This window comes from Dasypus novemcinctus, chromosome 10 (assembly GCF_030445035.2).
Source record: "Dasypus novemcinctus isolate mDasNov1 chromosome 10, mDasNov1.1.hap2, whole genome shotgun sequence".
Classification (NCBI taxonomy): domain Eukaryota; kingdom Metazoa; phylum Chordata; class Mammalia; order Cingulata; family Dasypodidae; genus Dasypus; species Dasypus novemcinctus.
This window is the reverse complement of record NC_080682.1, coordinates 73,904,638-73,932,620: the sequence shown is the minus strand read 5'-3', so window position 1 is coordinate 73,932,620 and position 27,983 is coordinate 73,904,638. Positions and strand designations below refer to the sequence as shown.

General features: G+C 45.6%; 1 protein-coding gene across 8 annotated transcripts in view; it reads left to right on the top strand.

Annotated features, from left to right (window-relative positions):
- Positions 1-27,983, top strand: part of NAV2 (neuron navigator 2) — a 741,011-nt gene that overhangs the window by 579,241 nt on the left and 133,787 nt on the right. For all 8 annotated transcript variants that reach the window (XM_071218148.1, XM_071218149.1, XM_012525659.4 and 5 more), the window contains 2 exons: positions 665-773; positions 2,654-3,043. In XM_071218148.1, the coding sequence (XP_071074249.1) occupies positions 665-773; positions 2,654-3,043 (499 nt within the window). The remainder of the gene's footprint in view (positions 1-664; positions 774-2,653; positions 3,044-27,983) is intronic.

Here is a 27,983-nt window from a genome sequence, read left to right as displayed (position 1 = left end):
GTTTTCTGAGTGTTTGTGGTGGGCACTATCTTAAAGGGCTTGCCATGCCTTATCCATTTAGTCCCTCTGTTGAGGCGTAGGTCCTATTGCTTGCTGTCCTCATTTTAGGGCTGTGGAATCTGTGGGATGGAAAGGATCAGCAACTTCACCACAATTACACAGCCAATAAGTAGAGGCACCAGAATTTCATTAATGCGTGATTAACACATGCAGCTTTGTTAGTCACTACTGGTTCCATTTGTAAAATAGAGCAAAAAGACAGTACTCTGTTCCCCCAATAGGTGACACCACAAAATGCCTCCCACACTTCTAGCAGGGGCAGAAAATGATGGCTGTGAAGTAGCCAGAGCTAGCCAGTGCACATCTTTATAGCAGACAGTGTGAAAATGCTTCTGTCTCAGATGAGGTGTTTTGCCTCCCCCACAAGTTAGACTTTACCTGCTTCAGGAATGACCTGGAGGGCAAAGAAAAACTTCTCCCTTGACTTCAACACCTTCCTCTGGGCATCCCCTCAGCCAGTCACTCGCTCTCAGATGCTTAGGCAGCACCTGTAAGGACCCGGTGCTGAGCATGGAGATGGTTCAAGTCAGGGACACAGTTGCTACTCTCTTGAATGTCACAATCTCTCAGAGAATTCAAAGGATCTTAACTCTCATCTTTCCAGAGGAAGATCCTGAGGCTCGGCGACTGCGGACGGTAAAGAATATCGCTGATCTGCGGCAGAATTTGGAGGAGACTATGTCCAGTTTACGGGGAACTCAGGTTACACACAGGTATTTGCAGCGTGAATTACTTTACTGAGCTAGCTGGTAACTTGTTTTCCTCACTGCTTCTCCTGTGTTTGCTCGTGTCACTCACAAAGTGATTTGGTTGAAAATGGAAGAAATATCCTCGATCCTGAAATGTATCAGAATTCACAAAAAATAGCATACACCAGGAGGAAGGGAACAAAAATCAGTGCAGATGGATTCTTCCCAAAAACAGAAGGTTGCTAAAATTCATTCAATAGAGGATTTTGTAGACCACTCCATTTAAATTTCACTTTTCTTGCATTTTCCAAAACAATAGCGGGCTGTTGAAACAAACAGGTGAACTATGTTTGACCTGTGTGATAAAGGGAATAACTGGAATTCCTGTCCAGTCTTCTGATACATAGCACTCAGTGATATTGTTAGTCATGCATGTGTATAAAATACGTAAGGAAATATTTACAAAAACTAATGATAGAGTTTAAAATATGACTTGGTTGGATGAACTCTAGGATTACGTTGGAAAAATTTGTCAGGTTGTTTTCATTGCCGAGCAAGAAGTTGAAGAGGGTACAATCCTGGGACACCTTCAAGATTTTGGCAGAATGAAGTTTTACGGTGTGTATTTGGTTTTGATAATCAAGAAAAAGTCCTTGTTATCCCCACTGAACTCCCAAATTACAATTTCCATGATAAATTAAGAGAGCAACGAGACCTAAGGGGGCAGTGGCTTTCCCATTGGCATCAGTTTTGACACATTAGGGTTAACCACCGTGAGCTCTGTCTTTAGATAAAACTGGGGCCTGACGCTGAGAGGTCCCCAAAATGAAGAAAGTAAGGCAGCTTTTGGGATCAGAGACAACAAAAACATCTTGAAGCACCAAATTGGCTCTTTCAAAGGAGAATCAACTTGGGGGGTTGTGGTGCCCTTGAATTACCCCCACCCCCCATGCCTTAAGATACGGGGATGGCATGAAGCCACATGCTGGATCCTGTGGCTCTGTGATCAGGTGGGAAGCACCCCTCTTTACACCATAATCACTGCAACTGGCTTACTATTGCTTACAATAGCTTGATGGGTTTCTTGGCTTGAACCTGACCCTCAGTATACTCGGATGGCAGGAGAGAGTGCGTCTCCAGTTTCTTCTGAAAAGAACTGCAGACTCTGCTCAGTTAGGAAATCCCATCGCAGTGCTGAGGAGGTACCCTCGCCTCTGCGGCATGAGGCTGGTGGGCCTGAAAGACGCTTGACTGCACAGCAGTCTTTCTGATGTCCAGGGATGAGCTCAATCTGACAGGTTCTGACCCATGTAACTTGAGTTATTATGGATCTCAACTCCAAAGTTTAGCGGTCGTTTTGGACAAAATATGGGAGAGGCAAAAGTCTGGGGGGAAACGACCCTTAGGGGGTAGAAAATCAGTACCCTTTTCCCCTGCTCAGTTGGGAGGGCAGTGAGGATATGAGATGTGGGGATGGGAACTCCAGAGTGGACAGAGTGTTCTGTCTTTTGAAAAAGAGAGCTGTGATGCAGCGTCCTCGAACACATGGGCGGGTGGGAACCATTTTGCCCATCTTTGTGGGTTCAGTAGTTTCTGTTCCCTTTCCTGGATTGGAAAGCCTAAGTTAAGATCACTGAGTTAAGGTCCTTGATAGTGGGTGTGTTGTACTGTGTTTTAGGGCGGAAAGTCTCTGTTGGTCTTTTAAGAATGTCATGCAGATGTGCAGTTTTCCTTTTTTGTTTTTAACAGAGGAAATGCACTGGGTGGTACCTCAGTGACTGTCATTTTATCCTATTTTTCATTTGTGTGAACTATTTCATAGTTTTTTAAAACATTAAAGAACATATAAACCGCAAAGGGTACTGGACGTTGAGCTCTAACCCAAGCCGGTTTTGTTTTTTCAGCACATTGGAAACCACGTTTGACACCAATGTCACCACTGAGATTAGTGGACGCAGTATCCTCAGCCTGACGGGAAGACCTACTCCTCTATCATGGAGACTTGGCCAGTCCAGCCCTCGGCTCCAGGCAGGCGACGCCCCCTCCATGGGTAATGGGTATCCGCCTCGAGCCAACGCCAGCCGGTTCATCAACACCGAGTCGGGCCGCTACGTGTACTCTGCCCCGCTGCGGAGGCAGCTGGCCTCCAGGGGCGGCAGCGTCTGCCACGTGGATGTCTCAGACAAGGCTGGCGATGAGATGGACCCAGAAGGCCTGAGCATGGACGCCCCCGGCTACATGAGCGATGGGGACGTTCTGAGCAAGAACATTCGGACTGATGACATCACAAGTGGGTGAGTCCCAGGGCCTTGGCTCTTTCCACAGAGCGGAAGAAGGCTTGGCACCTGGTTTCTCTTTTGTGGGGCTTTATTTAAATTCACCAGAGGAGATCAGATGACCTATCTCAGTGTCAAAGACTGCTGGGGAACCCTGTTGAGCTCTGAGTCAGAGGAGCTGGGCGTCAGTCCAGGCTTGGCGGGTAACTTGCTGGGTGGCTCTAACAAGTCTCCACCAGCAGGCAGAGTGACACTTGAAAACAAACCACGTCCCGTCAGGTCCTCCGTACCAAGTCTTGCACTTAGGATGGGATCCAGCCTCCTTAGCACGGCCTCCCTTGTCTACATGATCTGGTCCTGGCCTGCTTCTTAGGTCTCCTCGTTCTTCTCCCCCGTGCTTCCCCTGCTGCATCTTCTCCCTTCCTCAATCTCCTCAAGCTCTTTCCGGCCTGAAGGCCTTCACTCTCTCTGTTCCTTGGCCTGGGTGCTCTTCCCTCAGATCGCTACATGGCTGAGTCCCTCCTGCTGCTCCTTTGTCACTGCTTCAGAGAGGCCCTCCTTGACCACTCAACCTGAGGTAATCTGAGCACCCCGCCTCCACCCCAGTCCTCTCCATTGCATCACCCAGTCTATTCTCCTCTGGAAACGTCTCCTTTTTTGAAGTTATCCTGATTATTTGTTTGTATTTTATTGTCTCCCACCCCCTCCTGTCTGCTACAGTAAGCACCAGGAGGCCAGGGGAGTTGTCTGGCTTCCTCATCACCAGGATTACATCAGTGCTTTGCACAGATAGGAGCTTATAAATCACCAAATTAATGAGTGCATGGATCAATGAATGAAGGAACAAACCCAGCCTCCCTGTTCCTCAGTTTGTTCATACTTAATGTTAAGGGGGATGGATGAGATGATGTCTAGGGGAACTTTCAGATGGAGCATGCCATGGTTTCAATAGCATGAGACCTGGCTTCTTGATTTTTCCTCTACTTCCAGATCACTGCATGAACATGGGGGCATCTCTTGATTTTGTTAATGTGACTTGCCCAGATATTCTCCAAGATCTTATGTATTTCATATATAAGCATATATTTCATACTGCAGTAATGTTAATAATAGCTAACACTTCTGCTATGTGCCAAGCACTGTGCTAGGCGCTTTGCAAATGTTATCTTGCTTGATCCTCATCGCAATCTTTTGAGTTAGATGTTATCATAATTTCCATTGTATGGATGGGGAAACTGAGGCCCAGGAAGGTGTAATAACTTGCCTGAGGTCCTGCTTCCATCCAAACAGGGGCAGAGTCTATGGTCCTTACCCATGGCACTGCACCACCTTGCCCAACATTTTATTGCTGCTTTGAAATAGCACAACTGCTGGAATGGTTATTTCAAAATTAATATACTTTCGCTTATTTCTACCATCTGGTTAAAAATATTTTTTTATTTACTAAAAAAGTTTGTATAGAGGTGCTCTGGCTTTCTGCCTATCAATTTTTTTTTAAAGTTTCTTTTTTTAAAATTTTTTATACTTTTTAAATCAAAGTTAATAGATCACAAAGAACATTACATTAAAAAACATTTAAAAAACATAAAAAACATAAGAGGTTCCCATATACCCCACTCCCCACCCCCTACCCCATCATTTTTGTAAATTGTATTTTTTTGAAGATATATACCTCACACACAAAAAAATGTTACATTAAAAAATCTAAGAGGTTCCCATGTACTCCACCTCACTCCTACCACACCAACAACCTCCACCTTCATTGTGGCACAGTCATCGTACTCGGTGAACACATTTTGGAGCACTGCTGCACCACATGGATAATAGTTTATCCTGTAGTTCACACTCTCCCCCAGTATATTCAGTGGGTTATGGCAGGATATATAAAGTCCAGCATCTGACCCTCCAATATCATTTAGGACAACTCAAAGTCTCACAAGTGCCCCCACATCAAATCTCTTTTTCCCTCTCCCTGCCCTCAGCAACTACTGTGGCCACTTTCTCCACCTCAATGCTACAATTTCTTCTATTACTAGTTGCAATAGTTTTATAGTAGAATATCAGTAAGTCCACTCTAGTCCATATTTTATTCCCCCATTCTGTGGACCCTGGGATGATGATGTCTACCCCACCTCTAGATCAAGAGGGGGCTTAGATTCCACATGGATGATGGATGCAATTCCTCTGCTTGCATTTGTTGGCACTCTTGATTCCCTGGTGTGGTGGTTCACCAGCTTCACCTCCCTGTTAGCTGACCTGGGTAAGTCCAATGAACCAGAGAGTAGGAATTGCAACTCTTCTGAGGCTCAGGGCTCCACTGGCACATGGGGAATCCAGAGATACAAGTCCCCTGAGTATGCACCATCCCTAGCGCCAACCATAGGTTCAGTAAAAGTGACAGAAGAGGCATGTGTAGGAACGTCACATCTGAGTCCAGCTCCATCACATTCAGGAGCACAAATTCCAAAGTAGGGCCTGCTGATATGGCACAGAGCTCCAAATCCATCTGCCATGATCATATACCCTGTGGGTCTCCATAGCCTTTAGGAGAACCAGCACCTAGGGTTGTATCTACTTTGGCTCTCTGGGGTGTCGCTGAGGTGTGCATAAGTATGACCCCTCTCATGACCTCCCGGTTCTTTTGGAAGACTCTTAGCCATATAAACTCATTTGTCTTTGCCACTTTCCCCTTTTATTCAAGGTCAAAAAGCAGTTTCTAACACTTGATCCAACATGTAGGCTGAGGTATTCTGCTGGTCTGATTTGACCCTTTTATTCAAAGTCTCTTTCTAGTTGCATCACCAGTTAGTGATTGGTAGTAATCCCTTGGTGCCAGGGAGGCTCATCTCCAGGAGTCATGTCCCATACTGGGGGGAAGGTAATACATTTACATGGTGAATTTGGCTTAGAGGGTGGCCACATTTGAGCAACATGGAGGCTCTCGGGAGGTAAGTCTTAGGCATCCTGAAGCTTTAGGCCTAGGTTATATTTCAGTCTGCCTATCAATTTTAGAACCATCATGGGTAGTAAAATATTGGAGCACAAGAGCAATCAAATCTTTTCAGTGTGACAAATTTCCGCTATCCAGAATGGCTTGGAAAGTTAAACAGACTGTTGAATGATCTACTTAGCTTTAATTATCTCGTATTTCTAATTTTCCGTAAACAAGAAAAACAGTAACAAAAACCTAATACTAATATTAAATTACACATAATCTAATCTTTTTATTATTAGATAAATTTTGATATCCAGTATGGTGTCAAGTTAATGCTATCAATTTCCATTGTAATATACTACCAATATACTCCACAAGGTGGGGATGTTGAAACGCTCTAAACAAGCTTAATTCTGTTACAGTGAGAAATTCCTGGTATATTTAGCTACCCAAACCAAAGCCTTTACCTTTGCTAAAAACACAAGTGTTCATGATTCACTTCCTGCTTTGTGAAGCTTAGGTTTTTAACATGTAAGAGAGCACTTAGAGCAAATGCAGATAAAAATGCAGAAACATAAGCAAACCATCCAGTTATGGAAAGTGGAGAAGTACAGTCTGGTATTTCTTCTCCCATTTTTTAAATGTAGAAACCTATCTTCAAACTGAGATGAGAAAGCCCAGATGGCATTCAGTGTTCCTTCTAGTTGTAACATTCTAGAATGCTAGCTAACCATGACTCCACCCCAGAGAAAAATGCATGCGAGTTTCTGCTTTGAGGCCCAGTTGCTGGTTTGCCTTTCTAAATACCGAGTCTAGGCATGTAACTGAATGTGCTTTCTACTCATTTTCTTTTACCACAGATAAAAATGACAAGGTGGTAGATATTTGAGGAATGGCCATTTATTCATTGATTCACACATTCATTAATTTGGTGATTTATAAGCTCCTATTCTGTGCAAAGCATTGAGGTAGTCCTGGTGATGAGGAAGCTAAACAACGCCCCTGGCCTCCTGGTGCTTACTATAGCAGGCAGTAGGGGGTAGGAGACAATAAATATAAACAAATAATCAGGATAACTTCAAATACATTTTCAGGGGAGAATAAGATGGGGTGAATAGGCTAAATCATTGTTGAGGCAACTGATGGTAGTGGAAGGAAAACAGGCTGAGATATTAGACAGAACAGGGCTTAAACTCTGCTACTTAACTACCTTTGTGATATTATGTGAATGTCGGTTAGCTTCCCTAAACTTTTTAGGCACTTCAATTAGCATGGTTTTAAAATTTTTACAATTGGATTTCTCTTTGAGGCTGTATCTGATTAATGACAAATATCTGATAAAGACACAAAATTTCAGCCAGGGTCTAGATATCTCAAATATCCAGGCACTTGGAAACAATGAAATGATTAAAGTTTTCATCCAAATATTTGTTCGCCTTAGTGAAAACAAAACCTTGATGAATGAATAATATGTAAATCAGTACAGAGGCTCTTTGAGGAAAATTCTTGCAAAAGTTTACAGCAAGTTTATTTAGAAAGCCTGATATGGAAGTAAGTTCGGGTTCTTCAAAAATTGTATGACTTTTTTTTTTTAAAGTGACATGGTACCTTGGCGTGGCATTGCAGCTTTTTTTTAAATGCCTCTCATTAATTTTCTTCACTGGATACATGTTTATTGCTGTGGAGTTCAGCTAAGAACCAAAGGGTAAATGCCTTTTGTCTTTTATGTCTGTGTATATTTATCAAACCTTAGACTGAGCTTAGTATGTAGGTGCCAGGCAACGTTTTAAGCACTTTACTGGTTGTCACCTGATCTCACCGCTTCCCCTATTAGATATTCCCCTATGGCATTGGGCATTGGCCATAAGTGAAAAAGAAATTAAAATGATAGATGAAGGTATCTCCTACTAAGTGTCAGTCTATGGAGTCAATCTATCTAGAAATTGAGGGCCATATGGTGCAGAATAAAAATAAAGGAACAGACTTAGCATCCATATGTTTGGAAGATTTTTTTTTTTTTTCAAAAGAGGCAGTGAATCGTATAATCTTCCAAAGTATAAATGTACGTCCCTCCAAGGAAGAGAAAGACCATGTAAATTTGACATCAGAATTCTCCCTCTAAGAACCTTTGCTGGCTTTCCATTGCCCGCAGGGACAGATCTAAAGTCCATAGCTGAATATGGAAAACTCTTTATGATTGGTCCGGTCCCTCGTCTGGCTTCCCTGCCTTTACCCTGGCCACATCTCTCTCAGAGACTCCACTCTTCCCACTGCTCTAGGCTCCTTTGCACCAAAAGCCATTTCCTGGCCTCTGCAAAGCTCTGCCCCTCAGGACCTGCTATTTTCATCTGCCTGGAAATCCCTTTCCCTTGAGCGCATCAGACTGATTCTGAAATAACCCCTCCTCTGTGATGTCCTCCCCCAGCCCAAGTCAGCTCTGTCTTCCTGGTGCCCTCAGTTCACATCTAACCTTATGTGTAACCTTTACATTCTGCTCGTGAAGTTCTTCAGAGGGGCTGGATGGTGTTGAAGAAAGAATATTGAAAAAGCAGAAAGACCTGAGTTTTAACTCCAGCTCTACCAAAGTTCTTAGCCTTTGAAGATTAGAGGTAGAACTTGAAAAATACCTGGCATAGAGTTTGTGATGTTCAAGAAATGCTATCTTTCCCGCACTATGCTTGGAGCTCTTGGATGGCCCAGAGTAGGTATTTAATAAATATTTTTGAGTGGTCTATTCTCTGTGCCTCACCTCGCAAGACTTCAGGCTTATGTACTGTGGCTCCGCCATCTGCGCAACTCAGCGATTACGGAACCCTTGATCAGTCTAGCCTGTGGCGTCTTTTTGATGTGATGCACAGCGCCACTTAGTGACCACGATAGGATTTGATGCTGTGATTTTGGTGCCTTCCGGCTCTAAGTGTCCTGGCAATTGTTTAAGACCCGGGACTGGTGATATTCCGGGCTGAGGAAGCAGAGCTTTAGTAGTTGGCTAGTCTTTCAGTGTGGTTCAGCGTGACCTGACCAGTCGTCCAGTATGGGAGAGAAAGCAGGGTAGTCAACAAGCTGGTCTTCAGCCTGGGCCTTTCGATGGCTAATGTCTTCCTTGTTAGGCGGCAGGAATGGTTACTCTATCAACAGATAAGACGTGCTTTGCACCTGCACAGAGACTGAGCCCCCAGCTTCCTCAGAAGTTGAGGGATCCATCCTTGCTGACTTCCTTCTAGCTCCGTAAGTCAGGGTGTTTTGTGCCTCCATGTCTTTGGCATGAGCAGCACTGTGTACTTAGGTTGCCTTTCCCATCATCACCTGCTGGTTCATGATGCCCACTCCATAATAGCATTGGTGACATGATATCAAAATGATTATTTTGATGTACAATCATCCATGGGGCCTCTGTTGTCTTACCCTTTTTTGTGTCAAAGCTCTTTGCACAATGCCCAGTGCAGAGAAGGTTGCTCATGTGCAGGAGTAGAGAGCACAACTTTCTTGCCTTTAAGAATCTTACTAGCCACGTTTAGGGGAAAGACTTATTTAATTGAAAAAATCTTGTGTAGTGCAGAGGTTGCAGAGTGATTGAAACACTTCAGTTGGAGTCAGCGAGCCCTCTTGAGGTCAGGGCAGTGGGATGCCTTTGTGCAGAGTTGGGACCTGTCCTGGACTTGAGGCTGAAGGAGACCCAGATTCCATCACATGCTCAGTATCAGACAAACAAAAAGAACATAAATCACAGCGGGTATTTCCAGTGAGTCTCACTTTGCCATTTAAGAGGATATTTTGCTTTTTTCTTGAAGTTGGTCTAAAATTGCCAGAGGCTACCAAGACACATCATAGTCTGGCTCATACTTTGGTGAACAGTAGCTCTGTTTGTTAGGCATCAGTTGCCACTGGATGTAGAGGAAAGAGCATACCTTTTTGGAGTCATATTGGTTCTTTGTCACTAACCTAATAGTTACATGACCTGGGACATGTTTCTCAACCTCTCAGATCTTCAACTTCCTTATCTTATGTAGTAAAGTCCCAATTTTACCCCACTCTACAACTCAGATGTGCCAAGAAAATGTAACCTGCATTTTGTCTATAACAACTCTGGCATTTCTTCTAAGTCTTACACTACTGGTTAGGTAGAGTGAGGAAAAAAAATTACCTTTTAACCCTATTTGTTTCAGACTCTAGTCTGATCCGTTTTGGACAGTCCTTGGGTAGTGGTGTCAAGACTATCAAAATCCATGGTTCTCAGCCAGGAGCAGTTTTCCCCCCTAACTCCACCCCAGGGGACTTTGGCAATGTCTGGAGACTGGTCTGGTGAGGCATTGATGCCACTGGCATCTAGTGTGTAGAGTCTGGGGATGTCGCTAATTATTCTACAATGCACAGAACGGATCGCCCTGACCCCGTATGTCAGTAGTGCTGAAGTTGGGAAATCCTGCTGGAGAGAAGGCTCCAGTCTCTCAGATTTCTCAGTCTTTCATTCCCTCCCATCTCTACAAGATGGCATCTGGGAAGAGGTTGCTTGCAAAATCTCATGGGCAAGAGGAGACTCAAGGTCTCTGGCTACCATGTCCTCTGATCTCTAAGGCAGTATTCCTTCCTAGCATGATTGTGGCCTACTGGAACTAGTGTCTGTAGCTAAGGTAACTTGTACCCTGGTCCACGTCTGTCAGCCTCTGTCTCTGCGTGGTGAGAGACTGGGGCCGCTCCCAGATTCTTGGCCTCACTGAGTGCCCATTGGCGAAATGGACACCTCCGTCTTCTTACAGGGTCTCCCATATGTCCTGGCCCAGGCTAGCTGCTCACAGTGCTCTGCATAGGGCCACCTCCCCCAGCACCCCAGTGCCCTCTTGCAGTCTTTCCAGCCAGGCTCTCAGCTTTGTGAGGGTCCTATCCATGCCACGAGGGAAACAAGGGAGCACAGGGAAAGTAACCTCGGGACCTCTTCCTCTCTGATGACAGCATGCTTCCAAGTTCACATCACTACATCTGTGCCCTGAGTGAAGGGAGTGGGCCTTTCTTTTAATTCTCCTTCATTGCATCTCCTATTCACTGTAAAGCAGCAAGTCTCAGGGTTGCAGGCAGAAAAGGTCTCTCTACTGTACTACAGGAAAATGCTGTGACCTGCAAGAACCTCTGATGTAAATGAAGACTAACGAAAATTAACAAATTCTCTTAGGACAAAAGCAAAGTTGTTTTGGTTTTTATGAGGTTATTGGCATGCTAAAAAATCCAATTTTTGAGTGACAATACTAAATATTCTTTTTGTTTGACTCCTTCATTAAAGTCCTAATCTGCACAAACAGATAGATGCCTTAGGTGTATAGTTATCTATTTGGGCAAAAGAGAAATGAGTCCCCCTACTAAATGTGAAAATGAAAGTGATGCTAATCTCCCTGACAAAATGTTATAGCATTAAATGGGATGGTAGGTTTGAAAATATAATCACTATGGAAATAGTGACAAACGGTCATGCCAAGGAACTTGCCAGAGCGGTGTGGGCTTCTTTCTGGGGTTTAGTATTAAGACTTAAGTGACAAAATTCTGTCCCAAGAACCAGCTGTTTAGTGCCCTGCTCTTTGCCTTCCTATTTTTTTGTGACTTTGGCTATAACATTTAAAAGCCAAACAGCTTGAAAATACTTTATTTATCTATATCAAACAAGGCACCTAGACAGAATATCATTTAGACTGTGCACTAATTATAAGGAGGTGGCCAGACCCATACCTTTTGCAAGCTTTCAGTCTGTCTTGAACCCCCTTGTCCTCATGTTCCACAGCGAGCAGTCAATAAAAGCGTGTTCCATGAATGTCCCCACTGACCTTCAACATGGCAGGACCACCCATAGCTCCCTGAATTAATAGGTGCCTACGACCGAAGCCCGCTAGGGCTCGAGGCCCCAGCCACATGGCCGTCCCTCTTCTGGCCCTTGTACTCTCTGACAACCCCAGATCTCTGGACCAGCTCTATCCCTCAGCATTGACAGTGCAGGCACAAGAGACAGCTCAGAGTGATATGGGCCATTTGCCGGATGGGGTGATGGAAGACAGAGGTGCCCCTTGTTCCTCTCTTCCTTCCTCCAGCAGTGACCACTGTGGGACGTGTTTGAGATGTTTCTCACCAAGTAAACATGGAACACAGAGGGCAGCACCGTCAGTCAAAAAGGGTGCATCGATAGCATGAACGACTCTTGCTTATCTGAGGACCGTTTCCCATGGTATTTCCAGGGCCAGACCTGGAGTGACCTCTGGACAGGCTGTTGTTCCTGGCAAACCGATAGGAGAAAAAACAAAATACTCCTTACCACCAAAATGCACCACGGGGCCAAGATAAATGATTTAGGCGAGGCTGTCCTAAAAGGCGAGTCAGTGGGTCATGGCACATTCCAGAAGGGCTTGGCAGGGATCTCTGTGGATTTGAAAAAGGTAGGCTCTTGTTTCTCAGGGCCTATCAGCCTAAAATTGCCCTTGGCTTTCAGAGCTCTTGGAAGGCTTGGAAATCCTAGGTGGCCATCCAGCCACCAGGAAGGTCTTGGTGGGATTGGAAAGATTGAATTGTCATGAAAAAGACTCAGCTCTGTATATAGACAGATGCGGGGTGGGGAGGCAGAGGGTGGGCTTGGACAAATCACTTCTTCCTAACATGCACGCTGAAATATACAAATGAGACTCCAAGATAGAGTCAGGTCCAGAGTTGCTCAACGGGTTAGTGATGGGGCTGAGTCAGGTCAGAGTCTAGGGGTCTTTCCATGCCCCCTGCCTCCCTCAGTGTTTTCTAAAAATGCTGATAGGTCTAAATGGTATTTGATTCCCCAGGAACCATAAATCCTTCTCCCCATCTGGTATTTTCCTTGGTGTTAAATATCCCAGCCAAGTACAGTGACCCCTGTTTTTACAAGCAGCTCCCCAGGTAAGCAAACACAGAGAGGGGCAGGATTAATTTCCCCAGGTGTGGCAGAATAAGTGACAGCTTTCCCGCATGGTTGGGATTTCACCTGACACAGGTGGTTTGGCTGATTGATGGCTCCAGCCACCAGTATCAGTCATCCCTGATGGCGGGGGAGATCAGTTGTACACTTCTTCCATCCATGGTGGACCTGCTTGATTTACTGAGTGTGGGAAATCCATCAGCCCGTATCGGCAGCTGGCCGAGCAGTTTCTTCAGAGGAGAAAGAAAACTTGAACTAACGACATGCTGAAGGAGGGGAAAGTCTTTAGCATTTCTCAGTCTACCTTAGCCACTGTTGGTGGCAATAGATTTAGCAGGCAGAGACCAGGATTGAAAAACAGGTTTACTGGAGAGCAGTCTCACTGAGAAATGATGTGTGGTACAACGCCACTCACATCTAGTAGCTAATGTTGGGCCTGTAAATTATGGGGAGGGGAGAAAAAAGGGGGTATCTTTGTCTTCTAAGAAAACTGGGATTAGAGCTCTGACTTCTTAGGAATTTCCTAGCTTGCTTTGAGGTTCAGGTCCTTTCCCACTTAACCCTCTCCCTCCCCCAGCATCCTGTGTAAAAGGAAAGAGGGAGAGAACTAAAATCAGTGCTTTGGGAGAAGAAAATCATCCCCAGGCCCTTCTCGATGAGTCTCTGAAGGGACTGCTCATTGCCAGCCTGCCCACTCTGAGCAACAGCCTCCTGGTCCCATTACCTTCCAAATCACAAGCCCTCTTGGGGATGGAAACTGGAAACCCTTCATTTGGCCTGCCTTCCAGGGAGGTTCCAGACAAAAAGCAATAAAGTTCCACTTAACAAGTGTTTATTGAGCTTGTTGTGTGCTGGAGACTCTGCTAAAGGCATGGAGACTACGGGAAATGAACAAGACACATCCCTAGGATCATAATTTTGGGGGGAAGAGTTGTGGAACAGGGAACTGTGTAGGTCAGTGTGGGAGAGGCGAGCTAAGGAGACCAGTGAGGAAGAGTGCATTCATTGGAACAAGTACGGGAAATAAGAGAGTATCGTAAGGTAGTCATCAGTACAAAAAGCACGGGCTACAGATTCAGACCTGGATTCCTGGTGCTCAGTCCACCATTCAGAGCTGTGTGTCCTTGACTAAGCTAGTAAACCTCACTGTGCCCATCCCCTAGGGCCACTGAAATGCTTTAATGAGATCAGGCATGTGAATTCTCAGGCCCAGGCTTAGCGTGTGCCCTGAGCTCTCAGTAGATGTTTACTACCACTACACCCACCAGCAGCTGCGGCATCCTTGGTATGTAGCTGGACTTTAGGCAGAAGGGGTAGAGCAGAGGTGTGGAGACATGTGGCCTTTGGGGTGTGTGATTATGAGACTGGCCTCTGGCAAGTTGAGCAGAGTGTAAACTGTGAGGAACAGTGAGGGACGGAGCTAGAAAGACGGTAAGAGGCAGGTGTGCGTGCCCTCATCTCCAAGACCTTTGGGCTTAGTCTCAGAGGCATCATTGAGGACCCATAACTGGGAGGAATGCGTGGCTGGAGATCCTCAGGAGGGGTAGTGGAGGTTCAGCAGGGGTTCAGAGGTGGGCTCAGTTCAGAAATTCTTGGAGTCCAGGAGAGCAGTGATGTGGCTCTGAGTTAAGGACTAGGCCATGGGAATAGGCATAAAGAGGGGTTGAAGAGATTTCTCACATCGAATCAACCCACTGTTGGGGCAAGTTGGACAAGGGGCATGAAGGAGCCAGAGGAGACAAGGATGTCCCCCAGGTTCCCAGCCTTTGCTGAAACTGGCAAACACCAACAGTTGGTGTTTGTTCTCAGCACACTATTTCCTTTTCCAACGTTCCATCTTGCCTGCCAGGGCCCATCCAGTGCCTTCAAATTTTCAGGCTTTCAGACCAAGGCTGGAAGAATATTTAATCAGAGGAAGCAGCAGCCTATAGAATATAGTTCTGAGGGCTCTAGGAAAACTGTAGTCCCATAGCCTCTGATCCTTGCTCTAGGAAAACTAGTTCCACAGCCTCTGATCCTTGCGCCAGAGAAGCTCAGGGCTCATTTGGCAGCATGAGGGATTACCCTGTGTGTCAACAGTTAATTGTGACACAAGGCAGATGGTGATAAATGTTAGCATTGAGAAGCCAAATGCTGTGGGGGCTCCGAGGTGGATCTGAGAATAGAGCAGGCCCCTTGGAGGCCTTCTCCACTCCCTCTTTGCCCTTCAGGGAGGCTAATGAGAATAATAATGCCTGGAGTTACAGTGATGATTGAATGACCTAACATAGGCAAAGTACTGGTACAATACCTGGGGCATTGCAGACCCTCCCAAATCGTCATCAGCATAATGGTGATATTGCCAAAATTAAATGGGGTGTAATATATATAAAATACCTAGTTGGGCACCTGCTGCAGGGTACCGATATATTTGACTTCTCTTCCACCATTACTCATCCCTTAACCCCAGTTGGTAAGAAGCCAGGGAGAGCTCTCCTTAGAGTGAATGGAGCCGGAGCTAAGAATGTATTCACATGGGAAGCATGGGTGCGCCTATGCGCTCCTGCCCCCAACCTCTGTGCTGTAGCTGATCATGCTGAGCATGCTTCCTTTCCTTCCCCGCCATCTGGACTGTCTACTGTCTTGTCAGAACAGACTCTCTGCCCTGCACAGGGCTGTTCCTTGGTAAACAGTGTCGACAAAGCATACTTCAGCATTTGGGTGTTACTCAGATTAGCCCAGGTGTTTAACCAGGGGAAATTCCACCTTGGGTCCATTAATCAACACTACAGAGAAACTGCGTTTTAGTTGATGCACGTCGACAAATATTTAACGAGTGTCTCCTCCGTCCTGGGCCTGTAGCTGAGGTATGACAGACAAGAGGAGACCATTGGTGATTTACTCTGTCAGGGCTGGACCATTGGATTCCCTGGGCTTACTTCTGATCCTTCAAGGTCCTTGCCAGGGTAAGCCTGGGACTCGTGAGCACAACTAGTCACACATGCAGAAAAAACACAACTTGCTAGGGAGAGGGAACTAAGGTGTAGTGTACCCCTCCTGTGTGCCAGGTACCTCACATAACCCCCAAGCCCTGGATTTGTATGATGTTATTTTTCATTCTACTAATAAAGAAAGTGAGCACCCTAGAGGAGAATTGTTATTTAATGTTTTTAAGCCCATGGAAGAGAAGACAATCATGGCCTACTCATATATTCCTTTCCACTGTTTCTTTCTCTTTCTAAGCTGGGTTCTCCATGATGGTGGAGTGACCGGCAGCCTCCTTGTGGGGCTAGAGTGGATGCTCCCTGCAGCAGCCTGCAGGGCCACCCGCTTTGTGGAGAGCACTGGTCTGCAGATGCCTCCGTTGTCTACTCAGTGCATTGTGTATACCTTGAAAGGGGAGAGCCAAACTGTCCCAGATGGACCCTGATCTCCCTCGTTCTACTGTTGCGCTCTTGCTTCTCTCTCATCAAGAAAACCCACAGTTTTCTTATTTTTATCTTCAGAATATAGATCACTCAGGTTCAAAATACCTTTCCCAGTTATTTTTCAAGGTCCAGCAGTTACAGAGTGGTGGCTCAACAGATTTATGATGGCAAGGTTGGACAATACCAAGTTCGAGTTGAGGTGAATAGGAAAAGAAACATTTGGATGAGGTTGGGTGTATCTTGGCCCTGAGACAGCAAGCCCATGTTGAAAGACTCAAAAAGAAGGCCTTATGTGTCTGTACTCAGATCAAGATAAGAGACTTAGGTTTTTTTTGGGACCTCATGATCCTCTTATTGTGCTGCTTTGGGGGCATAGTATAATTAAAGAAGCTTTTAGACTTTAGAGCTGACTTCACATCCCGTGCTTGCCCACGTGGTGCCCTTGGGGAAATTACTTCTTTTTCTGAGCCCCTCTTTCCCATCTGTTAAATAGCAACTAACCTACCTCTTATTAGGAGGAATAAAGGAGATAGTACCTATAAAGTGCTTGGCACATAGAGAATGATGGTTCCCTTTAGGCTTCTGGGAGTTATTGACTCCACCTGCCTTCCTACCTTTTATCCTACTTAGGATAGTGACCTAGGTGATGATGTGCTGTTTCTCATTCTCGAGCACATTGACCAAATAGCTCCTGGCTAGATCAGAGTTGATCCATAAGCAGGCCAATATGATCAGTGAGAATCAGTTATTACTAGAGGTAGGAGGCAGGTCACCTGTAGCCCAGAGACAAATTGAGCAGTGCATCAGCTTGCATAAATCTCTCTGAGGTGCTTAAAGATAATGCATCTTGCCTGAGATATGACCACAAATCAGGAGTTTGTGCATGCCATCAAAGAATCTTTTTATCCTTCTAGGATCCCCAGGGTTCTAACAAGAAATCTCAGAGATGGGGATTTGTGACCTTTCTTCTTAAACCTGAGATAGTTACTACGTGAGACAAACTGGCATGGACTCTTCTGGAGGACTGATGCTTTTTGAGACCCAAAAGCGAAATAAGGTCCTGAGTCTAAGGAGAGGCCCAAGTCTGTCTCCAGAGTCTTCCAGCTGTAAATCAGGCCCACATCCGTTTCTCAATCTTGGGAAAAGTGGGAGATGGGGTCTGTGATTATCTCTGCTGCATTGTTAGAGTCCATGTTCCAGTTCCCAGGACTTTGTGCTTTTGAAATTAGAAAGCTCACATTCTTGAGCGGTGAAGTTTAAAGGGTGAAGTCAACTCATGTTGTCAGAAATATGGGACAGAATAAATGTGGGTTGGCCCCACAGAGGTGGAGAAAGGCCACATAGAAGTTGGCTAATAGCACCTGCTAACACACATCTCGATGGCTATCTGGCAGTAGTGGTATGACAATTCATGCTAGCTCAACTGTTTCTGAGGCTTTCCTGTGTGCTAGGCATCATATTTGCATGCATTGTCTTGCTAAATCTTTACATCAGTTCTTTGAGGTAAAAGCTGTTTTTCATCTTCTTCTTATACTTGTGGAGACCAAAGTCCAGAGAGGTTAAGGTATTGACCAAGTCACACAGGTTGTAATGGCTGGAACCAAGCATCCAACAGGCTGAGTTCAAAGCCTGTGCTCCTGACCACTCTGCAGTATAACTCTTCAGCATAGCTAGACCCCATGCTCTGAATCTATGGAAAAACCAAAAGGAAAGAGTTGGCACCCTCTGGACATTGGAAGCCCTAGATACTCCATGTGCCATTTTAGGAACTTATTAAAAAAGCTGCAGGATGGAGTTCAGAAGGTGAAGACTCAGAGGACTGAGTTGCCCAGGAACTTAAAAATATCTGGAGAATGCTTATGGAAGGACCATAGAAGCTGATGCAGGGCAAAGCCAGATCCTTTTCTTTGCCTCGAAAGCATTATTGCATGTTTAATTTCAATTGAATGTCACAAGTCTTTACTGTAGCATTAGAAACACTTGTGTCAACATTCCCCAGGTGTTTGTGCAGAAAGCGATTGGGGGCAAAAGTAGTTCTGTGTGTGTTGGAAATGAAATCCGATGAGGAGGTCAGAGGCACTAAAATTCGGTCTAGAGCCAATTTTGCATGGTGATTTACTGAAGCGCCTTACCACAATATGGCTTCCTGTTGTTAGAGCTCATGAAAGTAGGCGTTTCAGTCACCTATGGTTTCCAGCCTTTGTAGATCTGATACCTGAACTTCTCTGAGGAAATTCTACTCCTTTAACCACCCCCCACCCATTGTGAACCCAAACAAAACGTACAATTACAAGCTCAGCGCCACCCCTAGACCTCAGAGCCATCCACAGCAAGTTAGGGCTTTATTAATTGAGTGACTTTTGCCTTACTCTGTGGGAGTTGTTAATTAAAATCACTCAACCATTGAGTTGAGAAAGAGGGAGGGAGACAAAGATTGAGGACAGCTAACAGACTGGATTTCCTCGCTCCTTTGGGGGCTGGTGTAGCTATTTTAGAAGTTGGGGCAAACTTTACACTTGAGTAAACCATTCACCAGAGGTTTGTTAGAAGTTCCTCGGTAACCTGGGCTGCCCATACAGCTGGGCCCCCTGGGCATAAAGAACCTGCCTAGCTTCTGATCCGGTATTCATAATAGATAACAGCAGTCATCATCGTAATAATATCAATAATAGTAGCTGTCATTTACTGAACACTTCTAAACGCCGGGCACTGTCTCCAGCACTAGACATTATCTCATTTCATCCTCACTTTCATCTCTATGATGTAGAAACTCGTCTTCCTGTTTTCCAGATGAGGACCCATGGTAGGCAAATGTAACTTGCCCAGGTTTGCACAGCTGGTGTGTTTTCAGAGCCAGGACTCTGGGAATCTTAGACTCCCTTTCCCTCGTTCCTGATAACACCAGTCACTAAGCTTATTGGATCCTATCTTTTCTTACCTGGTGCTCTCTAGTTTCACTGCTCATATTTCTCACCCAGATAGTTACATTTGTATTGTATCCCTTACTTGGTATTCCTGCCTCTGAGCTCAATGCTCACCCAACATCCTACATATTGGTGAGAAAATTTGTCCAGAGTACTGGTCTGACTTCATTATCAATTTCGATGGCTCCACATTGCCTGCCGTGTTTCAGTTACTGATCTGTATGACAAAATGACTCCAAAATTTAGGGGCTTAACCACTTTATTGTGCTCATGGAGTGAGTCAGCAATTAGGACCAGGTATGGTGGAGATGACTTATCTCTTTCCACGATAGGTGGGGCCCCACTGGGAAGACTAGAAGGCTCAGGCTGACTCGACAGCCGGGGTTGGAGTCATGCCAGAGCTTGTTCTCGCACATGCCGGATACTCATGCTGGGGTGAGTCTGGCCAGGACTGCCATGCCTGTCCAGGTAGCATGGATTCCTCACAACATGGAGACCTCACGATTGGCAGACTCGGTACGTGGGGACTCAGGGCTCCACGGACAGGTATTACAGTGAGCAAAGCGGACGCCATACCACCTTTTATGATCTAGCCTTGGGAGTCACAGTGTCACTTCCACCATTCTACATTAGTCAAGGCAGTGACAAGCCCTCCCAGATTCAAGGGGAGGGATCGTAGATCCCTCTTCTTGATGAGAAAGTGAAAAGGTCACTGAAGAAGAGCATGTGGGTGGGAGATAGATATGCTGTGTCCACCTTTGGAAAAGACTTCCCCATCCTATACCTGTATTGCCCAGCACGAGGTCCAAGTCCTCCTGTGATCGCTGCACTAAACAGTAAGCTCTGTGGAGACAGACGCTTATCTTTCTCACTCCCCCTGAATCCACAGCACAGAGCATGGCACATAGTAGGCCTTCCTTTTGCATTTGGGTAGCTAATAGATGGTCTACTTGGCCCAGCCTCCTTTCTTGACATCTCCCTCTTCCTCTCAATCCCTCTCCCCCACCCCCACCATTCCAGTCCTGCCACCCGGGACCACTGACACTTCCGATAGACCACGCTTTTGTACCTCTGTGCTTTTGCAGGTCATCCCCCCCACATCCCCCAATTCTCACCCACCTGCTGCCCCAGTCCTTCAAGAGTTAAGCTAGGAAGTCTTCCCTGGCAACCCCAGCCAGCATTAGGTCTCCCTCCTCTGAGTTCCCAAAACCTGGTAACAGCTCCCAGATGACTCTTCTCAGTTCCTCTTGGCACTGTCTGTCTGTATAACTGTCCCTTCCCTGGACCAGGCTCTCCCTAAGCAGGTGGATTGTGTCTTTTTACCCCTGTATTTCTAATTTCTACCAGACCAGGGGTTTATGCTTAGTAATATGTGCAACGAAGGCTAGAAAAAGAAGGTGTGGTAGCAGTGCTGCTGCTGGTACTGCTACCACTATAATGGCAGCTAGTGCTTTCTGAGCGCTTTAAATGCAGCAGGTATTTTTGAGGTATTTTCTCCTTGAATTCTTATAGAAATTCTGAGAGATTTGTAATATGTGATCATCCCCATTTTACAGATGTGGAAACTGAGGTTGAGAGAAGGAAATCACTTGTCCCAGGTCACAGAGCTACTTCACAGGTACAGCCAGTTTCAGGGACTTGAGGCCTCAGCAGCTGAGGCTCACAGCTCTTCCCTTCTAGACCCGTCACCAGTTGGGTTTTCGGCTCAGTGACCTAAGGTTTTTCTAGATTTTACTGAACTGTACAAAGCTCAACCTTCAGCTGGGTTTATAGAATAATAATATGGGAAGCAGATTTGGCTCAACAGATAGGGCGTCCGCCTACCACATGGGAGGTCCGCGGTTCAAACACCGGGCCTCCTTGACCTGTGTGGAGCTGGCCCACGCGCAGTGCTGATGCGCAAGGAGTGCCCTGCCATGCAGGGGCGTCCCCCGCTTAGGGAAGCCCCACGCGCAAGGAGTGCACCCTGTAAGGAGAGCCGCCCAGCACGAAAGAAAGTGCAGCCTGCCTAGGAATGGTGCCGCCCACACGGAGAACTGACACAAGATGACGCAACAAAAAGAAACACAGATTGCCGATGCCACGGACAAGAATACAAGTGGACACAGAACACACACTGAATGGACACAGAGAGCACACAACTGAGGGGGGGGGAAGGGGAGACAAATTTTTTAAAAAATCTTAAAAAAAAAAAAGAATAGTAATATGAGGGATGCAGACAAGGCTCAACTGATAGAGTGTCCGCCTACCATACAGGGGGTTCCAGGGTTCGAGACCCAGGGCCTCGTGACTCGTGTCGTGAGCTGGCCCACGTGCAGAGCTGCTGCGTGCAAGGAGTGCTGTGCCACACAGGAGTGTCCCCTGCGTAGGGGTGCCCCACATGCAAGGAGTGTACCCTGCAAGGAGAGCTGCCTTGTACGAAAAAAGTACGGCCCGCCCAAGGGTGGTGCCACACACACGGAGAGCTGACACAGCAAGATGACACAACAAAAAAGAGACTCTGTTTCCCGGTGCTGCTCAGGGTGCAAGCAGACACAAGAACACACAGTGAATGGACACAGAGCAGACAATGGGAGCAGGGGAGTAGAGAAATAAACAAAAATAAGTCTTAAAAAAAAAAAAAAAAAGAATAGTAATATGAAAAGCAACAGAGTATCTGCTAGTTAGACAATATCAAGTGTCTGTTTTATTGGTGGTGCCATGTTTTAAGGAGTTAAGAGGTTTGTCCAGGAAAGTGTAACAAGGAGGGTGAAGAGTTCAAAAACCAAAACTTAACAGAACTGCTTGAAGAAACTAGATATCTTTGGCTTAGGAAATACTTAGATGAGCAGTAGGTTCCAGAGGACTGAACTTGAACTGTAGGTAGAAGTTAGATGAATACTTTTTCACTTCCCAAATGCCAAGGTGATCATTAATCACTCATGGTAAGGAACAATATGCTGAAAATTAGAACTATCAAAAAGTGGACTGGGCTGTTTTACAAGGTCATAGCTCCTGTCCCTGGGAATAATCAAGCAGAAACAAAAAAAGTCATGCATCCTAGACATTATGGTAGAGATCCCCACATCCGGTGGGAAGCACAGAAAGAGGACTTTTAAAGATCTTCCACTGGTCCACCCCAGGACGTTGAGGTTCCCGTAGAACCCCTGAGGCTCAGTCCGGATGGCGCAGAGGCTTCATGTACAGGAGGAGGGGGCCTCCTTGTGGGCCCCTTGGCAAGCGCCCCACAGAGGCCTGGGCCGCCAAAGTTGTGGCTTCTCAAGCTTTTCCGACCCATGCCCCCTCCTAATAAACACAAAAATCGTACACACCTCCTTCGCCTCTCCAGGTTCCGACTTGTCCTCTGGGAGATAAAGTGATTTGGAAGTGGTCAGTGGCTATTGGGAATCACTGTAAACTGAATAGATTCACACCTGCTGAGATGTTATTACCCTTACTATCCGTAGCTCATAGAATGAAAATAACTTTGTAAAATGTGAAAAGGTTACAATATTGAATACGTTCTCTCTATGCAGTGCCTAGGGAATTCTGATTTATCCCCATCCCATTTGAATTATTACTTCCGCTTCTCTGTCTCCAATTCATGTGAAAGTGGAAGCATGTGAACAAGTTGAAGAGGGAAGAAAGTCTGGGACCCCATTCTTTGGTCTCTGCAACAGCAGACCACGTTAGGACTACAGCTGCTTTTCTATTGATAGAGGCGCATGTGCTCAACCAACTTTAGATCATCTGCTACTCCTGGAGGTCAGGGGCCTGTGTTTGGCCCCCTGCCAGTCTGCCCTTCCCTCCACGGTGCTCCACCTGCTGCTGCGGTGCCCCTGCCCCTCCCACTTCCTCCCACCCTTTGCGGCTCTTTACCTGGCCTCAGGTTGGTGTCTGCCTGGATGCTTGGCCTCTTGGCTTCTGGGGGGTTCCCTCCCAGTGCCTCTGCAGAGCCCCAGCACCGCCTTGAGGGGTGAGAGATGCCTGGCCCCACACCTTGTGCTCTGCTCTGCCCCTCTTGTACTACTCTGTCCTAGTCCCATACATGTTGATGTTTTAGGATGGAAAACATAGTCTTTGCCTTTTGAACAACTCCCCACTATACTGGTTTCATTTTTTATTCTTTTTTTTTTTTTTTTTTTAAATCACTGACAATAGGAAGTTTAGCCATGGGGCATGAGGATGCCTTCAGCTGAGGTTCAGGAAGCCACAAATTTGGCATTAAACTTGTCCCCAAGACCGCGGGCCCTCTGCCATGCTGGGCTTTGAAGGGCAGGGGCACGTCGGCTCCTCCCGCTCTGCCTCTCCTTGGCCAGCTTCCACTGCCGAGAAGGCCTACCGCCTCTTCTCTCCTTCCACATCCTCCAAGACCTCCGCTCAATCCCCACATTTTCCTCAAAGTCTTCCCTGGCCCCTTCAAGTGGCAGAACCCAGTATTAATGGTATTTGTTTTATCTCTGAGGTAGACACAGGAATATATCTCATTTCTTTGCATTCCCCAAATGCTTACCACATTATATATGAAAGACAATTGAATTCATGGTTATTTATTCTTTCGATCAGTCCACCAAGAAACATTTATTAGGTATCTATCGAGAGAGTTCCAGACACTGTTCTAGGGGCTAGGGGACATGGAAGCAAAAACACTAGCCCTGCCTTTACTGAATTTGGGTGAGAGATGAGAGCACAAGGAGAAAGACAAGCAAACAATTGTTTTTTTAAAAGGTGAACTCTGAGTCTTTGCATTTGAAAAATAACTAGACCAAGTAAGTTTAGAAATTCCACCAAGTTCTACTGTTCTGTAGTTCCATGAGACTTTCTCTCATTGGTGGTTTTTCTTAATGGTGCATTTAAAACCAAGTTTTGAGGGAAAAACTTTTGAGTCTGGTGTCTTAAATGGAAGGTGGTGGAGATGATCCTAAAGGGCATCCTGGATTTCAACATGAATATAGTAGATCAGTTGGCGCGGGGAGCAGGATCGCCATACCTGTGCACGGAGATTTTGTGTGTCTCAGGATTCACAGGTGTTTGCGTCATTGAGGAGGAATTCAGCTGGTTTTTGTTTTTGTTTTTTTTCCCCAATAGGGACACACTTTTACCAACCTTAGTAGAAAAGAGTATTTTCCTATGACTCATATGTAAGGGACTGGGTGTTACTTGGTCTGCACCCAGCTGAAGAGGCTGCACTGATTTTCCTTCTTTTGGCCTTTGGTTGGCATAGGATGCCTTTTTGCTTTAGGGTTTTATTATGATCTTTAAAAGTTCTGCTATGGCCTGTTTTACCATGATTATGCAATGCCACTTTCAGGGAAGTTTTTGTGAGCCAGGGTTACAAAAGCCTTTTCACAGCCCAAAGAGACAGCCGTGAGATCTTCCTGTCCTGGCTCAGGACGGGCCCCACCTGCGGTGTGTCAGCTACAGCCCTTTTCCTCCCTGTGACTGTATCTTACGCCACCTCTGTGGATGTACAACCCATTTTTGGAGAGTCTTTCTCAACCTGGAGGTCTAGTGTGTTTATTAGTCTAGAACTCTCCAGGAGAGAAATGGCTGTTTTCATGTACTTTCAACCTCTTTTTAAAAAATCTCACGCCCCCTTCTGATTAATATAAAACCTCACAGCCTGCTTTTCTCCAGTTTTCTGTGAATTCAGGGGTGTGTGTGAGAGTGCAGGTCAGAGGAAGTGTGGCTTTCCAGAATCACCGTATTTGTAGTATCCCCTTATCAATCCAGGCTTTGTCAATGTTAGCTGTGGAAGACATTATAAAGAGCACTTAGGCCATTTTTTGTTTGTTTAGATGGTAAATCTATATGCTTTTTCACACTCCCACCCCAGAAATCAGCCCACACCCACAGGGGACCAAAGTCCTGGGCTACCTGTGTGCTCTTTCTGAGGGTGCCCCAGTGCCGAGGGCCAGGCATCCTGTGCTGCCAGCCGTTGTTGCGGATTCAGTGGCAGGCCATTGTTGGCTGAATCCCTGCCATGAAGGCCAGAGGCGTGTATGGCTATTTTTTTTTCGCACTGGTAGTACATTTATGGAATCCCTTTTAGAATGGGTGCCCAGAGTAACCATTTTCTAATGAAAATGCACCTGGTAGAAATTTAACATCTAAGACCATGCAATGAATTCCTTTTACACTTTAGGTGTTTTGTATCTGTACATGCATGTCTGTGTGAACTGACTCCCTTATCCCCAACCCAGGGCTGCCTGACAAACACCAAAATGCCATTTTAAGGTTACTACCTCCAAATAGCCTTTTCTGACCCCTCTTGCTGCTTTGGCACTTACTACACCCCATATATACATCCTCATCTCTGCTTCTCCCAACCAGACGCTTAAAGTCAAGAACAGAGCCTGATTCTCACATCCTAGCACCCAGGCCAGTGCCTGTCTCACAGTGTGGGCTGAATAAATGTTTGCTGACCAAATGCAACCACTTAAAATGTGGGCCACCTCTAGGGCAAAGGAAGGCCTACAGCTGGCTCCGGTGCATCCATGTCCTGCAGGCACCCCTAGCTGCTTCAGGAAATCTGATTGTTTGCTGGGATTGGGTGATGCTCCCCAGGCCTGCCTTATGCCTCGGTCTGCGGAAAGGATTATCTCCCAATTACCAGTTGGTCACTTTTGACTCCATCTGTTCTCAGTACAGTACACCTTGGATTTCTTTCTTCTGCCATCTAGATAAAGCAAAGTGAAACTTACATGAACCTAAACCAAAGGACCAACTGGTTGTTCCCAATTTTGGTAGTGACTGTGGTTATTACCTGGGTGTCCGCATGAAACCAGAAGAGAAGGAGACACTAGGCTGATTCCCTCCTCCAGGTGCTCTATCATCTTTGGAAGCTGTATTAGTCAGGGTTCCCTAGGGAAACAGCATCAACAGGAGATGTCTGTCAATAGTATGAAATTTTATCAGAGTCTCTCACATGACCCTGGGGATGTACACATCCAGTTCCCGCAGGCAGGATGCAAACCAGGGGCTCCGATGAAAGTCCAGTTAAGGTCCTTGATGAGTTTCTTGGAGACATTAGCTGTCCAAAGATGAGCTGGGAAATTCTCTATGAATGCTGAAATCACTTCCCCTTTTAAGGCATTCAACTGATTGGATAAAGTGTCACTCATTGCTGACAGCAATCTCCCTGGTTGATGCAGATGTAATCAGCTATCTATGTAGTAAACTCACTGATGAGTAAAGTCCATAAATGTCCTTGTATTACAATTAGCCCAGTGCTTGCTCAGCCAAACAACTGGGCACAGTTACCTGGCTGAGTTGACACATTAGCCTAACCATGACAGACGAGAACACAGACTCCTTCAAGCTGACATAAATTCAGCTGCTTTAATGTGAAAGTGAACTTGTATCCTAGAACACTTTGCAGGTTGGGGAGTTCTGTCAGATATTCTGAGAACAGTAAAGTGTAGCAGCTTCCAGAAGATTGGAAAGTGTGTCTTGGTGTCTAGGAAGTGCTTGAGGGAAGAATTCTTTTGACAAAGTGGCTTTCCTGGGGTAAGGGCAGTATAATTAGGATGCCACCGCTGAGCCACCCACCTCTTTTCTACAGTGCTGTACATTCAGCCCAGCACCAAGTCATGGTCCTCTCAAGCTGGAACTTCCAGCTATTGGACTTGTCTGAGGCCTGTAGCCCTTTAAATCCAAGAGTTATTGATATTTGGAGTTCTGACAACTCTGATCAAGCCTGGATCTGAGATGGAGGGGACATTAGGGACCCACTCTTTGAACTGACTTTCAAACTGTTTTCAATTGCACATTGTCCCCTTAACATAGAGGGCCAAGCTTAGTTACTGGGAAGATTTGAAATTAAAATCACCATTATGCTGAAGTCACATTATGATGTCTGTTTAACTCTTAGGGAAACTGACCTAGGTCACGGTTCCTCCTTCTTGGTATCAGGATTTAGGGCATGATTTCTGTTAGTTTGATTCTGAATTGTTCACGTCTTAAAAATGCAGGGTTTGGGCCCCACCAAAGACTTTCTGCATCTGTGGAGTTAGGGCCCGGGAGTCTGCATTTTTATCAGGGTTTCCCAGATGGTTCAGGTATATTCGGAGGCTTGAGAATTCCTGGATATCAGTCAGTCTCCTTTCACCAACTGTTTTGTTCCAAGAAAGAGCTTAAAGAGGCTTTGTCTAGAAAACTGTCTCCTGTGTGTTAGGATGTGTTTCATCTTTCAGTAGGCAGACAAAAAGCTTCCTGCTAGTGCTAGAAATATTTGCTACAATTCCACACTGACAGTTGAACTACAATAAAGAGAATTCAGGTAAGACCAGGCTCCAGACAAGAGGATGGTCATATTTTCAAAGTATGCAGCCTTTCTTCGAAGGGCTAACTCCCATTTTATATTCAAATATTTATGGATTTTAATGAACACTTTGCATGTGTATTTATTTAAATGGGAATAAGTACACTATTGTTATAATCCGTATCCCTCTATGAGTTTAAAGGTGTATTTTATTAGCAGTTTTATGGATTTTCTATTAAAATGCTTATGTGAATAGATCTTTAGGTAAGCCATACCAAAATGCCCTGGATATTAGTGTCAGATGGAATTTGTTAAACTTGTGAAAAATCACGTTTGCATTGTATAGATGATGCATAGCCCTTGAGTAGCATGTTTCTTCACCACGCAGCAGTTTCCCTGCTCTGTCAGTCACCTCTCTGCTAGGAGTTTGGTGAGAGCAACCCCAAAGCAGTGGTGAGATCAAGTCTGTGTGCTAAAACTCAGGGTGGCATCTGAGTGAGAGCAAAGCCATGTGCCTCTGCTGAATTGGTTTAT